This window comes from Anabrus simplex, chromosome 1 (genome assembly GCF_040414725.1).
Source record: "Anabrus simplex isolate iqAnaSimp1 chromosome 1, ASM4041472v1, whole genome shotgun sequence".
Lineage (NCBI taxonomy): Eukaryota > Metazoa > Arthropoda > Insecta > Orthoptera > Tettigoniidae > Anabrus > Anabrus simplex.
Genome location: NC_090265.1, coordinates 1,458,765,744 through 1,458,782,297, shown reverse-complemented (window position 1 = coordinate 1,458,782,297; position 16,554 = coordinate 1,458,765,744). Strand labels below are relative to the sequence as shown.

General features: G+C 38.1%; 1 protein-coding gene across 4 annotated transcripts in view; it reads left to right on the top strand.

Annotated features, from left to right (window-relative positions):
* Nucleotides 1–16,554, top strand: part of LOC136858420 (importin-11) — a 403,457-nt gene that overhangs the window by 293,475 nt on the left and 93,428 nt on the right. For all 4 annotated transcript variants that reach the window (XM_067137950.2, XM_067137948.2, XM_067137949.2 and 1 more), the window contains exon 13: nucleotides 9,987–10,179. In XM_067137950.2, the coding sequence (XP_066994051.1) occupies nucleotides 9,987–10,179 (193 nt within the window). The remainder of the gene's footprint in view (nucleotides 1–9,986; nucleotides 10,180–16,554) is intronic.

Below are 16,554 nucleotides of genomic sequence, written 5' to 3'. Positions count from 1 at the left end.
ATAAGTTTGGTGAAATTCCTTGATTTATACCATATTCAGATTATAACGATGCCTCGCATAGGCGGAGTACTGTAGAGTTTTTAATTATTCTATTACAGCCGTAGAAACAGTAACCCGTAAAGAATGGTATGATAGGAGACGCGACAACCGAGGTAAAAGCCTTCCATGGCCGGATAATGCGCCATTAGGTACAGATGGCATCAGGGAGTGGACCGTAGCAGAGTGGGAAGATGGCACCTGGTTGGATTGCTCGCCATACCCCCTTGAAAGACAATCCAGGACTTCCTCTATATTCAAAGCAGCATGTTTCTGACGACAGTGTAACTAGTGCGTGGTGTCTGTTCATTGATAAATAAATATTGAAACTCAAACAATGAACAGAAACAGAGGCAAAACAATAACACTGAGTAACCATACATATCGAGAACAAAAACATAATAATTTCAATAGCAGTCAAAATGACCGTCGGTGGGTGCAGGTATATAATATATTCTAGCGGTTTTAGTGTTAATGTTAAAATTGATGCCCAGTAATGGGATTAGTAAAATTGAAGTCAATTTGTAAAGTTACAGTTTGCACCCAACAGTGAGGCATTTTTTATGTTAAGTTGCATTACAGCACACCGACACAGATGGGTCTTATGGTGACAGTGGGATAGTACAGACTAGGATTACGAAGTAAGTGACCATGTCCTTAATTAAAGTACAATCCCATCGTCTGTCAACTTAGAAACTCTGCAATTTGCACTGAGGCATGGGCGAGGCCACTTTTTTGTGTATAGTGACTCTTTAAGCTCTCTACAGTCTACTGGTTCATGTTTCCTGCTAAATGTACTGATGCAACATATCCATGGCCTAGCCAGGTTGTGTGATGCTGGTACCAGAATCACCTTCATTTGGCTTCTTAGCTAAATGGAGATTGCGGGCAACGAAGTTGCGATTGGAGCTGCAAAAGAAGTGGTACATCTATCACCAGGACCTGTGAATATACGTGCTAGGGATGTTTGTTCTAGGCTACGCCGAATCATCTTGGCATCCTGGGAATTCGAGAAAACAACTGTGGTGTGGTTGTTCTCTTTTCAGCCTTAATGGAGAGAGGCAGTAGTAATGTTCTGGTTGAGGATAGGTCTTGGAAGATCTGTGTACTCTTACTTCCTCAAAAGGGAAGACCTAGTGTGTTCATATGGTGCTGATTTCACCGTGGCTCACTTCCTAACGGAATGCATCAAGCTCTCCACCCTAAAACAGAATCTTGGTCTGCAGGCAATACTCAAACCCATATTAGCCAATGACGAGAATATTGCCAATATTGTCACTCGCTTTATATGTGAAAATGGACTAATCAAGTACATATAAATTTCAAGTGTTCTTTTACTCAGGGAACTTGCGTTCCCTTTTGATGTTTTGATGTCCATTTTGCAGTGCAACCAGGGTTCCGCATGGTATGGAGTACGGCTGTCACTCTGCTTGGCGCTGTCGGATCAGTAAGGGACAGCTTGGTTCAACGGGGCATAGCATGGCATGGCTGTTCAATGGATAGGTACGAAAATGGATCGTATAACTAGAAAAACAATATGAGAGGACCAATGACGTTACCTTTAAAAGTGAATGGGATCTTGCTGTTTATTGTAGTGCATGGTACGAATGCAATATGTTTAATTTCTGGAGGCATGGTTAAGTGCATAAGAAAGTCATCCATCAAAAGACATTATGTTATAATACCTTTCACAAGGAGCAGTACGAGGTGCTTATTGGAGAAGACTGGTAAGCAAAATTAAAGGAACTTAATTTGGTGTGTTTCCATGAAGATTCATCTTTACCACAGAGATCGATGAAGATGAAGAATGTACTGAACAAGGTACAAAGTAGTTCTGCACTTGATGAGTTGATAACCAAATGTGTTTGATGTTAGTGGTTATGTTTTTGTCAATACAGACACATTGTATCTCAACAAACCTCCTGTCAAATAGAGCTGTGTGCCGTCATTTATACTGTTCGCAGTGAGAGCAGGCACAGGAGAGCAACAGCCAAACCAAACAAGAGCAGGAAAGATATAAACATAGCTAGCTTGTCAGCGTATCTTCTTATGGACGTGCAAAGTGCATTGCTCGGTACAGTGTACGCTGTGAAGCAGCTGCTCTGCAGACTTAACGTAGCAAGACAATATCATCTGGAAACCTTTCTTTTGGTTTTCTGTCCTTTATTGCCTGTTCTACACGGGTCAGTTCATAAGTCATGGCAACTGCTTATTTCCGACATTGTGCCAACTGGCAATTGTGCCAACATACGAAAATAATATACCTTGGAAAGTATGTTACATGTCCTTCGTAATGTTGCCACCAGATGGGGTCTGATTGCACCATTCTGGACATGATTGTGATCTTAATATCAGTCGTCTATTGACATCTGTGCATAATGGAGGTAACCAAAGATGAACAGCATTCGTACATCAAGATAGCCTTTTCTATTGCTGCAATGCAGAAAAATGTCGTGCAGAGCTACAGCAAGCATTGAGTAATAGAGCTATACTCTATCATACAGTAGCAAAGTGGGTCAGGGCCTTAAAACAGGGAAGAGAGTCAACTGGCGACTTGCCTTGCATTGGACGTCTTGTATCAACAACAAAGATATATCAGTGGCTGTGATCGAGCAGTGCTTCTTAGAAGACATGCATTGGACTGTGATCGAATTGGCCAACCTACTGGAATTCCTGCTTCCTCAGTGCACCAAATTCTACAGCAGAACTTACGTGTGTGGAAGATTGTTTCAAAGTGGGTGCCACATCGTTTAATGGAGGAGAAATAGACACCACATGAGACATGACGCATCAGTCTGGAACGATTTCACTGTGAAGGAAATGGCATGCTAGCCCACATCATTGCCATTGATACATGGGCAAGAACATACGAACTCTAATTGAAGTGACAATTCAGTAAAAGAATGCGTTATCCAGGATTGCCACAAGTACGTAAGGTACGACGAAATCCATCATCCACAAAGCTGATGATAATATTAGCATAGGGCAGTCTAGGTGGTTTAGTGTGTTATCTAGTTCCTCAGAGAAGAACAGTAAATGCACAGTATCACCTGTCATTTTATGGTATCATCTTCACCATGCAGTGTGAGAGAGACATCAAGAACTATTGGGCAATGCTGTAATCCTACACGACGTTAGACCACACACAGCAGACACAATTACCCGTTGTTTACAGCGTTGGGGATGCGAGGTCTAGCCACACCCTCCATGACCCCCCAGTTCTAGTCCTTGTGACTTTGATCTTATTCCTAAACTGAAGAAGCCATTGCGTCAGTAATACTTTGCCAACACACAGGTTATTATAACCATATTTTGGCATGAAGTAGTGCATATTAACAGAATGCATGCAGCTGATGGTATTGCCAGTTTACCCCATCAGTGGCAACAAATCATGGATGACTTAGTCAACTAATTTGAAGGATGCTAACCATCAACGTGAATCAACCATCGTCAAGGGGTGATGTGTCTACAAATGCTGTTAAACGGATTGTACAAGAATAAACAATGATTTAAATATGTTATACAGTTGTTGGATGTTAAACAGATAGTACGAGAATAAAACAATAACATTCTGTTTCACCGTGTCCTCTTCTGCAGCATCCATACCCCATGAGATGGAAACATTATGGTCATACAACATGCTTTTCAATGAATATAAATAATTTCATGTGTTGGCACACTGTCTGGAAATGAAAATTATTACCCTGACTTATGAATCTATCCTTGTATATAAATAAAAAGGAGAGGAGGGGAATATTTTAATTTGTTTTTCATTGCACTGACACAGACTGGTACAGGTCTGATGGTGGTGATGGGATAGGAAAGCACTAGGATTGGGGAAGAAGCGACCCTTTCCTTAATTAACCCCTTGAGCCGGCAATTTAACCCCGAACTGCTCAGTTCCCAAGCAGTATTTAAATTGAAGCTTAACAGAGGTTTAGTCACTATCAAGTTGAAGAATTCTTAATGTTAAATCTGTAATGAAAATTTTAGGGCAACTTACTGAGATCATGTCCAATTTTTTTCAGTAATATATGTGATGGCTACATTTCAGGGTTGTCCATAACCATCTGGAATATTTGCAAAAATATATAATTTGGGTAAGTTCCACATTTGGTATTTGTTTCAGGTATGTTTACATTGGGGATGTGGGCAAACTGAAAATTTGCATGTATAATTTCTGAGAAATGCTGAAATTTAAAAAGCTTTAGTCTCTGTATGTGTATCCTGTGAAGAATTGTCAACAAAATATAAATATCGCAAGATGAGTTCAAACCTGTCCCTTGCCATTATGTGAGGGGTTTCTAAAAATCCCTCCATGGTGAAATAGCTCTTTATGGTGAGTTTCTCCATTATCCCTCTTCAAAATTGCAAACCCCCAAAACACACTCCTTTCCTCCCATCACTGGCTCCCACTTCCTGGTGCACGACCTTGGTTTCAAGGAGGCATACAATTTGTCTCTCAAACAGTTAGGTCAATCACTTTGTCATAACAAAAAACAGCAGTAAAGCATCTAAAATAGACTCTGAATGGTATTTTGGTACCCAGTACACCCATGAAGGAGGGTCTTTTGTGAGCTCATAACAAAATTACCTCACACCACAACCAGTGAACAGTGGTTGGTTGAAGTTATTACAGCTGGAGCTGTTTCTTCTTCGTCTGTGTTGTCTGCATCTTCTGCAGTAACCTCACTGCAAAGTCACTGTCCGTATCACTGCCGAAGATATCGCTCCCCGATATATGACTTCCACTACTGTCATCTATCAGCCCAATAATCTCTGTACCCAAAAGAGAACGAGACGTCCCGGCCATTCTTCTGCATAAGAAGTTGTTACAGTAATAAAAACCACCTTTCCAATACATAGTAATCCTTTATATTTAGGATAAAACCTTTAACAGACATTAAAATTAGGACATGTTTCGCTCATGCTTTGTGAGCATCATCAGCCAGAATAACCTAATTCAAGGTAGGTCAGGGTCCTCATCCCAGTACATATAATGTAAAAGTGTCTAATAATACAACGATAAAGCTAATTACAACAATTTAAAAATGATCAGTAAGAACATATGATGTCTATTAAAACATTTAGTGACCATTAAAGTAGCTTGAAGTGTAGATGAATGATATGAAATGTTAATGATGCATTGCTGTGGATGATTATTAGTACGGAACGATGAGCATAATCCTCGAACAATGGCATTAAACTGTTTATAGTCGGGGAAACTTTTACACAATAAAATGAACTATTGTGGACTGCTATCTTGTTACAGATTTCTTAAGATCAACATGTGTGGATTGAAAAATGAATTGTATAGATGGATAAAACATCGCCAGGTTAGCGTGGAACAGCTTTAAGAGATTCCATCGTGTTATTTCATCGTAGTGTTGTTTAATATATACTGTCAATGATCTTCGAACAGGGGACTAAAAGATCTCATAGGTGAAAAGCATGAAACAGGTGAGCCCCTTGTGTTGGTTGAGAAGTGAATGGTCCCTTAGTTGTTTACGGAGGTCTGATGGTCACTAACCTGTTGCTCCATACAACCTGTTTCATATTTTTCACCTATGAGATCTTTTAGTCCCCTGTTCGAAGATCATTGACAGTGTATATTAAACAACACTATGATGAAATATAACACGAGGGAATCTCTTAAAGCTGTTCCACGCTAACCTGGCGATGTTTTATCCATCTATACAATTCATTTTTCAATCCACACATGTTGATCTTAAGAAATCTGTAACAAGATAGCAGTCCACAATAGTTCATGTTATTGTGTAAAAGTGTTCCCAACTGTAAACAGCTTAATGCCATTGTATGAGGATTATGCTCATCGTTCCGTACGAATAATCATCCACAGCAATGTATCATTAACATTTCATATCATTCATGTACACTTCAAGCTATTGTAATAGTCACTAAATGTTTTAATAGACATATTATATTCTTACTGATCATTTTTAAATTGTAATTAGTTTTATCGTTGTATTATTAAACGTTTTTACATTATAATATGTACTGGGATGAGGGCCCTGACCTACCTTGAATTAGGTTATTCTGGCTGATGAAGCTCACAAAGCATGAGCAAAGCATGTCCTAATTTTAATATCTGTTAATGGTTTTATCCTAAATATAAAGGATTACTATGTACTAGAAAGGTGGTTTTTATTATTTTAACAACTTCTTATTCTGAATTCCATACGGCTTTATAATGAGATTTACAACTTGCATTCTTTTGCAACCGAGCAGTCTCTAGCCTGCAAAGAGAAAAATACCTCCTAAGTACTATATTTGCTTTTGGTACTTCCCCTTTATTAGTGGCAAGAATTTTCAGCTTAGATATAGTTCTCAAAGCATTCTCGAGATGGCAGAGGAAAGGGCCATGGTACCTTCTAAAGCAGCTTCCTTGAAACTCAGTAGAGGGCATTTCATGTGTTATCCCTGACCGATAAGAGTCGAAAGCAATATCTATCGAGTCAATTTCATATTAGTTTTAATTATGAAACAGAGATGGCAGGAAAGTACACAACTTCTCGATTCATAAGGTGAATAGAGATCCCGCAAAGCAGCAGTGTAATGTGTGTAATGGACATTCTAACTTCCACCTGCATCAGTTGTACATGGTACATTGAACCGGCTTCAGTGGTTAAGGTAAGGCACAGCCCCAAAATTTGCGTGGTGTGAAAATGGGAAACTGTGGAAAACTATCTTCCGGACTATTGAAAGTGGTGTTCGAACCCACCATCTCCTGAATACAAATTCACAGCTAATAGATGTAAACTGAATGGCCAATTTGCTTAGTAGGAGAGGCCAATTTTCGCTGTAGGAGAGGAACGAAAAACTGCATTCCAACATTATTCCTTTCCAAATAGTTGTTTCTCTTTTGTATCCCTTAATACTTGGGGATTTGATATATGTACTGTTTGTAGATGACCCTTTTCCATATACTTGATTCCCTTCACCTTCTTAAAAAAAAAAACTTTGACATTGTATGTTATGATTAACTATTAAAAAAAACTGTTTTTGTTAGTTTTGTAGTTGGGGAGCTCTATATACTCTGGAAAACATCCTTACTTGGAAATAAAATTTGAAAAATTGAAAGAAAGTGTAGTTGCTATTGAAACTGGAATCTTTTAAAGGTACAGTTTTCATTCCTATTATAGATTATGGTTCATGTGCTAAAGACTTGTAAGTGAACCTAGAATTGGTGTTATTAATGCTCTGCAACTTTACATGTTTGACTGATGTCTCCTTTGTAAGATCTATTTAGGATGTTTCATAATATGCATATGAGTTATGAAGAGGTAGAGTCTGGTAAATTAGGAATACTACAGAATGCCTTAAGTGTAATATGTATGACTAATACATAGAGGTGCATAAGAAAGACAGTCTTCATGACATGTGCCACAAAAAGAGTCAGCCACTCTGTAATATGTTCCATCTCCCATTTCCCTCCATCTCATTGCCATGCTCTGTGGAATTCCACACTTCTGGTGTGCTTGTGTAGTTTGGATAAGCCTCCTACCCTAAGGAGTTCAATGTCTCTTGCCTGTTGCTTTCATATGGTGGGCCATTGTTGTAGATTAACAAGTGTACCTGTCCTCATCTTGTAACTTAATGTGGAGTGGGTCATACGCAAGCAAAATTAATCTCATTGGTTCCCGCATATCCTTCCCGGTGGATCATGAAAGAGAAAACAGTTTACCGAATAGATTCAAACTCATAACATCTCAATAATTGTGAACATAGTGTGAGCTATCCTTGAATGTTCCAAAACCAGTATCATAGTCTGTATGCTGCCTATCCACGAGCAATACAGCCGGCTGGAATACACCTGGATGACATTTACAGAATGTTTGATATACCTTCCATTCCTTGTCATGTCAGAAAACCTAGTGTGGTGCCTGTGTGGATAGTAAGTTGACTGGGCATCATCCTAGATCTGCACACCGGCACAAAAGCGAACATGGACATTTCCATTTATTGCAGGCTTTTCAGGTCAGAAGCAAAGGTGAATGATGACACATTTTTTTCCTTCTCTGTACCTGAAACCTGCAATATGTACATAGCAGAGCTCTGTGACATCTTGGAGGCTCTGCAGTATGCACTGTTCAGTGGGCATCAATATTACTTTGTGTGCACTTACTCTTTGATCTCATTGCAGTCTGTCAATATATGTTTCCCACAACACTACCTGGTGCAATATATTCGTGACTTGCTCGCGGGGTTGTGGGAAGTTAGCGTTCTTGTGGCTCCAGGCCACATGGATATAGTGGGAAAAGTTGGCTGATAAAGCTGCCAGGGAGGCAGACACATTCCTCCCATTGCATTACAAGGTTCCATCTGAGACATTTGGTAAGCTGAGAACTGATAAAGGAACAACAAAAGTATGGAAGACTTCCCTTCAGGTGTAGTTGTATTGTGCCATTTTCAGATCAGCCATTGTATAGTGACATACTCCTACTTGCTGAAGAGAGAAAGAAAACCCTGATGTGTACTTGCGGTGCCTGGTTGATCTGCGTCAAAGTCTAGAACTTCCAAGTGCCATGTCCCTCATTCTCTGAGATGACAAGCAGTCAGTAGACCTTGTCATTGATTTTATGAGGGATAGTGGCCTTTTCTTATTTTTAACAGTGATTTTTATTTTTAGTTATTTGCTTTTGTCTCTTTTTTACTGTAAACTACACTTTTGTTCTTTTGGCTATCTTTTTATCTGTTTGTTTTAATCTATTTTTAAATTTTAAATTCAATGAATATAGGCCTACATGATCTCATTGTAAAAAACAATGCTTTATGAATTTTATTACATTTTAAATGCAAAAAAAGTAGATCCACTGATTATTTTAATAATTATTTTCATCGTAGTCAGTGGCTAAATTTAAATTATCATTTCATCTCATACCTTCAGGGACTAATGACCTAAATGTTAGGCCCCTTTAAACAATGATCATAATCATGAACCTAGTGCTACAGCATTTAGACTGCATAGATGCTTTCTGCAGCAAGCGTTTGAAGTGCAAACTGCTCCCAACTCTACTTTTCTCTTTGCTCATTAATTACAGCAATTTACTGCTTGTTCTTGCCTTAAGCTATTAATGATGTTTTATGCATAATTGATGCACTCCAAATTTCCCCTTAAAATTTTGGAAAAAAAATCCCCCACTTAATGGATGCAATTTGTTTTAATATCTTAAATTGGATGGAGTGCAGTATACAAAAAGGCAAGTAAACAGAGATCAACAGCTGCACACTCAGATGTGCTGACCACACAAAACACTTTCTGCAAAGGATACCAATTATTCCCACAGCATGTGTCTAAACAGAATGACATTGTGCAATATTGTGTGTGAATTATTGGGGATGATGAGAAACGAAGGACAAAATAGTCATGTTCATATTCAAGTTCTTTTTTAAATCAGTGCATGGAAAGTCTAATTGCGATTGGTTCTTTTTATAACACTCACAAAAAACACTCTACGACTAATAACCCAGTATTGTTAGAACGCCTGAGTAGTCAGGAATGATGTAAGTCTATAAATTAACAGTAGTAGTAAATGTTAGTAATGTTTTGTTTTATCAAGAATTACTGCTGTACTTTATTTCCAATTTTAAATTATGGTACGCTATGCCATCTGTGTTTTGCTACTTATGTTACACAGCTACGCTATTTATCGATCTATCAATTTGTAGAGAGACCATCAACATATCATTTGTAGTCTCTGCTGGTTTGCTATATCACTGTTGATGCTGTTGATTATTTCACATTTGACGTAGTGCATGTTTTAATATGTCCAATCTTTCTGTTAAAATGTTTTCCTTGCATAAAAGACACACTCTACATTTTTGTTATAAAAATAGAGGAAAAATATGGCTATATATGTTAGCTGGTGGGATTAAACTTAGTTACCATACTGCAATAACTAATTCAACTACTGATTTTTTGTTCCTAGGCTTTGGGGAGTGTGAGTGAATCTCTGAGTCCATTTCTACTGCCTGTGATCCAGCTCAGCACTGATGTTCAACAGCCTTGTCATGTTTATCTGCTGGAAGATGGCCTAGAACTATGGCTTGCTGTACTGGAGAATTCCACAGCCATGACACCTGAATTATTGCATCTTTTCCGGAATATGCCTCCTCTCTTAGGTAAGATACTCAAAATTATATTATTTTGATGGATTTAGTAGTAGTTGTGGTAGCAGGTCAGTCCATCAGTCCATACAAAGTTGGATGCAGCACTCCATGCTACTCTGTCATTTTTTCCACTCTTTATCTCCACATAATTATTGCACCATGTGGCAGAGTGGCCTAGTAATGGTACAGAGAGTCGGGATATCAGTTGCTATGGAATAGGAGTGGGGATCTTGGACATATTCATAGTCGTGGCCCTCCTTGTGTTTAGGTGGCTGGGACTATAAAATATGCTGGTGGTCCCTAAACTGGTAGAGAGGTGGTTTTCACTGGAACTGTATGTAAGTAGGGTAACATCCTACTTCATAGAAAACATACCAAACATGCTTAGAGTGTGGTTTTTTTTTTTTGCTTTACGGCATCGCACCGACATAGATAGGTCTTATGGCGACAATGGGAAGGAAAGGGCAAGGAGTGGGAAGGAAGCAGCCATAGCCTTAAGGTACAGCCCCAGCATTTGCCTTATGTGAAAATCGGAAACCACAGAAAACCATCTTCAAGACTGCCGACAGTGGGGTTTGAACCCACTATCTCCCGGATGCAAGCTCACAGCTGCGCACCCCTAACCGCACGGCCAACTCGCCCGGTACTATAGAATGTTTTATTAATAAGGATAATAATAATAATCCAAGGCTTTTGATAGGAGTATACTGACAAAAATGAGGGCCACTGGACTAGACAAAAGAGTGATTGAATGGGTGGCTAAATTTCTAGAAAATATTGTAGACATCAGAGAATTACAGTAGATGGAAGTGTTATCTAATACTGTAATGATTAAGAGAGGGTCCTGCAGGCTTGCAGACTGAACTCTGAAAGGCATAGCAGTCTGTAATGAAGATGGAGATGCTGAGGTGCTAAAATTTGTCCCACGGGAGTTCTTTTATGTGCTATTAAATCTACTGACTCGGGGCGGACGTATTTGAGCACCTTCAAATACCAGGATCGAACCTGCCAACTTGGGCTCAGAAAGCCAGCGCCTTAACTGTCTGAACCACTCAGCCCAGCTCACAATGTTTTAAACTATCTTTACATCGATGTGCTTTTAGACAGATTATACTGTATTGTAAAAAAAAGTGGGTGGATTCAAGATGTCTTCTTCATAAGTTGGAAGTAACAGACATGAAATTAGCAAGGATGATTGCATTAATAAACATGTGGGAACAGTGGCTAGAGAGGTACTTGAAATAAGGAGATAAAGGCTGTTTAAACTCGATGGATAAAGCTGTACTTATAAACTGGCCTTGGTAGCAGGAACGTTTGTGGCGATTGGAGGAGGATATGTTACCAAGGAGAATAATAGATTCATAGACTCGGCCATGGAGGGTAAGAGAAGTAGAGGGAGATCAAGGCAACGATGGTTAGGCTCATTTTTAAATGATATAATGGTGGAGCTTATGAAGACAACAGAGCTTATAAGCAATAGAGGTTTGTGGAGAGACATAGTTAATTCACAGAGGCTTGCAGACTGAACACTGAAAGGCATAACAGTCTATAATAATGATGTGTTGAACCCTTTGGTCACATCGGCGATTGTCGGTCATTTGCCGCAGTTGCTGTGGTAGTAACATTCAGATCTTGAATCTCTGGGTAACTATCCAGTTACTTTGAACCAGTTCAAAAATTGTTTATTGCAAAGCATGGTGCTTTAAAAATTAAGCTGCAACAACTAAGAAAATGAAAGAAAATTGTTTTATTATTATTCAAACAATTGTTTTATTCCTTGAATTGACATCACTGATGAAGGGAATGGATAGTTCTTCTGAAACATGTATGATTAAATAAATCATTTTCAATCATTAAAAGTGTACTTACAAGGTGGACCCAACATAAACTATTTTAAATAGTTTCTTCTAATAGATTCAGACAAGTCAATGCAGGATCAAATAAATACCTGTTATGGTTAAGTTTATCAACAGAAACCTGGAAGTCGGGAACTCAGATCCCAAATCAAAACTGTGGGTTAATCTACATGATCTGTGGACAATCTGGCTTTCACTGCTGAACTCCAAATTTACATTTAATTAAGGTTGTCCACCAATTATAAATACCAATGCAAGGTATCATACAGCCATCGAATGGACCCTTAATCTAACCAAACTACCCTCCAGTTACTTTGAACCAGTTGAACCTGCCTGGTACAGGTTTTTGTATTTGACGTTCATGGTCTACCTGCGCGTCTAGATGTGGGATGATGATGATGATGATGATGATGATGATGATGATGATGATGAGTTAGGAAGAGAGTGATACCCGGTGTCAGTCTTATGAGAAATTTGTTGCCCATATGGAGTTCATCTGGTGCAGTTTAGGTCTTCTTTCTTCTTCTTCCTGATACGTTTCTGCTTATGCAGGTCATTCACAGAGCCTCTTCCAATCTTCTCTTTTTTCCTTAATTCTATTATTCATCACTATCTGCCACTGTAGTCCTCTCCGATTTACGTCATCCTCCACCTGATCCCTCCATCTTGTTCGTGGTCTTCCAATTGGTCATCTTCCAGATTCTGTCCATTCCAGAGCTCCTCTTGGTAATCTTTCTTGTCCCATTCTTTTGACGTAGCCGAACCATTTCAGCCTATTTCTCTCCATAGTTTCTTTTAGAGGGTTGCTCTGTAGCATGTTTCGTATGGTTTCATTTCTTATCTTGTTCCTCCTTGTTTTACCCAAGATCCCTCGCAGAAAGCGCATCTCTGTCGCTTGTAATCTACTCAGATTTTGTTTTGTCCAAGTCCAACATTCTGATCCATAGGTCAGTATTGGCAAATAATATGATTTATATATAATGATTTTTGCTTTGGTAGGTACTTTCCAGTTTCTAATTATGTCTGATACACAGTAATAACATTTTGAGCAATTTCCTATCCTCTCCGAAATTTCTTCCTTGATGTTTCCTTTCCCAGTTAGCTTACTTCCTAGGTATTTAAAAGTATCTACTACTTCAGTAATTTTTCCATTACACCTAACATCCTTCATTTATTTTGTTTTCTCTACTGATTTTCATTACTTCACTTCTCGTTAAACTTATTTCCATGCCTGCTATTTAAATTGCCCTCTGCCAGGTATTTAGTTGTTCTTTCCATTTTTGTTCATTTGCTTCCCATATCAATACATCATCTGCCTATGTTACGGCTTTCATGTCATTTGCTGTTGACCCTTGGCGAACTTTCCTCATAATGTTGTCCATCACTATATTAAAGAGCACTGGTGAAAATACACTTCCTTGTCAAACTCCTCTGTCTGTTCTAAACCATTCTGATTTTTTGCCATCTATTAAACATAGTTCAGACATTTGTTGTACATGTTTCTAATTCTGAATTGCATTTCTCTTTACATTTGCATTCTATTCAGCCCTTGCCAAATCTCCTGTCTTCTAACTGTGTCATAAGCTTATCTATAAGCTTATCTATAAGTTTATCTATGAATACAACTGCGATGTCTTTTCCAAATTCCCATTTCTTTTCTACTATTTGTCTAGTTGTAAATATGGCATCAATAGTTGATCTTCCAGGTTTAAATCCTTGTTGTTCTTCTCTTAATTGTGAATATGTCTTGTTCTTGATTTGTTTGTAAGATCTTTTCATAAATCTTCCCCATGTTTGTTCTTGAACTGAAGTGAAGGGAGAGAGTACTTACTGTAGTTAATTTTCGTTTGAATGTTCTGTAAATGGTGTGCTTCTTGAAGTCATCTTCTATTTCGTACAGTTTAGCAGTTTAGGTATCTGTCATAAATTTTGTTTAAAAAAAAATGAAATTTGTAATCCAATTTTTGCTGCTTTTTCTTATAGTAATTCGAGTTACTTTTGTGCATTGGGGAAGTCTTGGGCAATTTTTGCCATTTCATCTGCAAATGCTAAGCAGTCCATTTTTAGTTTTGGTCCTAGTGTATGTGTTGGTGCTCCTACTTCTCTCCATTCTCTTCCAAAGTTTTCAAGCACACAATTGAAGATCAGCAGGGATATATGACATATCACTGTGTTTATTTGCAATTCTGAGTTCAGTTCCCCATAAATTTTATCTTGGATTTGGTCTCCATGAGTGATTCTTTGATGTTTGTTGACTTCTGATCTAGTGCAAATTGTGCTAGTACTTCAAAAAGGGATTCTTGGTCTATACTGTCATATGCCTTTTTGATGTCTACAAATGTGATGACAAAACTTTTATTTGATGTATTGCAGAAATATTTCATAGAGTTCTTCAGATTACTAATTTGTTCTATGCCTTTTCTGAATCCACCTTGGTATTCTCCAGTTTCTGTATCCAGTTGAGGTTCTTCGCAGTTCAAGAGGACTATGGATAGAGGTTATTGAAAGTAATGTTCCTCTATAGTTGTTAGGGTCTGTTTGGCTTACTTTTTTGTATAACCAATGTATGATAGCTGTCTTCCAATTAGCTGATATTTTTTTCAGTTTTGCCAGATTTCATGTATAATTTCTTTAGTTTTGTAATGAGATTTTCTCCTGCCTATTTCCATAGTTCTGTGGTGATTGGCCTTCTGATGCTTTTGTTATTTTTCTCTGATTGAATTATCTCCTTAATTTCCTGTACAGTCAGTAGTTTTGAGTTTCGGATTTGTTGTGTACAGTAGAATTGGAACTTTTCTTGTGGCTTCTCACAGTTGAGTGATTTAGAAAAGTATTTTGTAAGAATTTGACAATTTTCAGCATTGGTGTGGGCAATTTCCCCATGTTTGTTCTTGAACTGAAGTGAAGGGGAGAATACTTACTGTAGTTAATTTTCGTTTGAATGTTCTATAGTAGTTTAGAGAATTGTGCTTCTTGAAGTCTTCTTGTATTTCTTATAGTTTTCAATCTTTTTATTGTCTATGAATCATTCTTATTGAATTTGTGACTTATTTTTCTGATGTCCAGGAGATTTTGCATGGTCTTTAGGTTTTTTTTGCATGACCACTTTTGTCATGCTTATTGTTTGATTTTGATAAGTTTATCACATTCGTTTGTTCACCGTGGGTGTTTGTATTTTGCTTTGAGGTGCTATATTTTCTGCTGCTTTCATGAGTCCTGCTTGAAGTTGTTGCCAATTTTGTGGATTTAATATTTGAGGCGGTCCGTTCCAAAACTTGTCTTTTTTTTTTTTTTTTTTTAAATGAGTTAGAGGTGATGTTTGTGATAATTCTATCATGAAATTAAGCACCAAAACTCACCTTTCCCATATAAATCTGTCACTAAACTTGGGCTGTTGTTCCATAACTTGCCTTATACACGGCGCCCTCGCCTCATACAATCAACCAATAGGAAAGGATAATTTCAGCACGTGACTCACACTACAACTTACCCACGTTTTATGCCAGTCTTTCCACTCTTTGAGTTGTTCTTGAACTGTGTTAGTCTTTCATGCAGTTTTGTGGTGTGAACAGTGTGAATTAAGATGACGGAAAATATTGCTCCGGTTGCGGAAGGTAAAGGGAGAAGAAGGAAGAGTGATTCTGATTAATGGAGAAAAACTAAGGAAAAAAATATAGGTATGCTATGAATGTTACATCCTAATAGTTCAGTTGAGAGCTGCTACTTTTAAAATACAGTGAAACCTCATAACATGTTTCCGCAGGGAACAATCTTGTCTACGGAAGTATTTTAATTTTGTCTTCATTAGTTAATGATATAACAATTTCTCTTCTACATCTCAACTTTCTTGTCAGAACACTGAATACACAAACCCATAGGAACAAGGTGTTATAGTATTCACAAACTCGACGAGCTTCATGGTCAAGCTATCTGCTTGTTATCTCGCAAACTTCGTCCTGTGGCCTAGACAAGAGATCAAGGGAGGTTCACATTCCACAAGGGATGGACAAAGAATGCTTTCAGGGCTGCGTAAAATGTTATCACTCTAAGCAATAAAACGTATGAGGAAGGAATGAGGTTTCACTGTAATGAGAAGTGATTTGATTTGGCATGGGCCTACTAGTCCTCCAGACTACCCACAATGTAGTCACAATGGTCCAACCTTCAAATGTCGTAAATTGCGGATGATTGACATTCAGCAGTTTCATGGAAACTTTTATGAATGTAACAATAAGATTCAACAAGATACATTCATTTTAAAGTATCTGAGTATAGAGAAGCCCAAAAGGGAAAGAACTGTCAAGGAGGGAAGTTCAAGAAAAGGTTCAGTACTATATAAAACTTGCTAATACAGAACAATTTCACATTCACGTCTGCCAAAAGACATTCTTGAATGTATTGCATGTCAGCAAAGATCAGGTTCAGAGGATTGCCAGAAATCACATCACGACAGGAAAACTTCCAACAGAAAAGAGGGGAGGAGCTAGGTTTAAACCAGAGTACACTGAAAAGAGGCACTCCCTGAAATGTT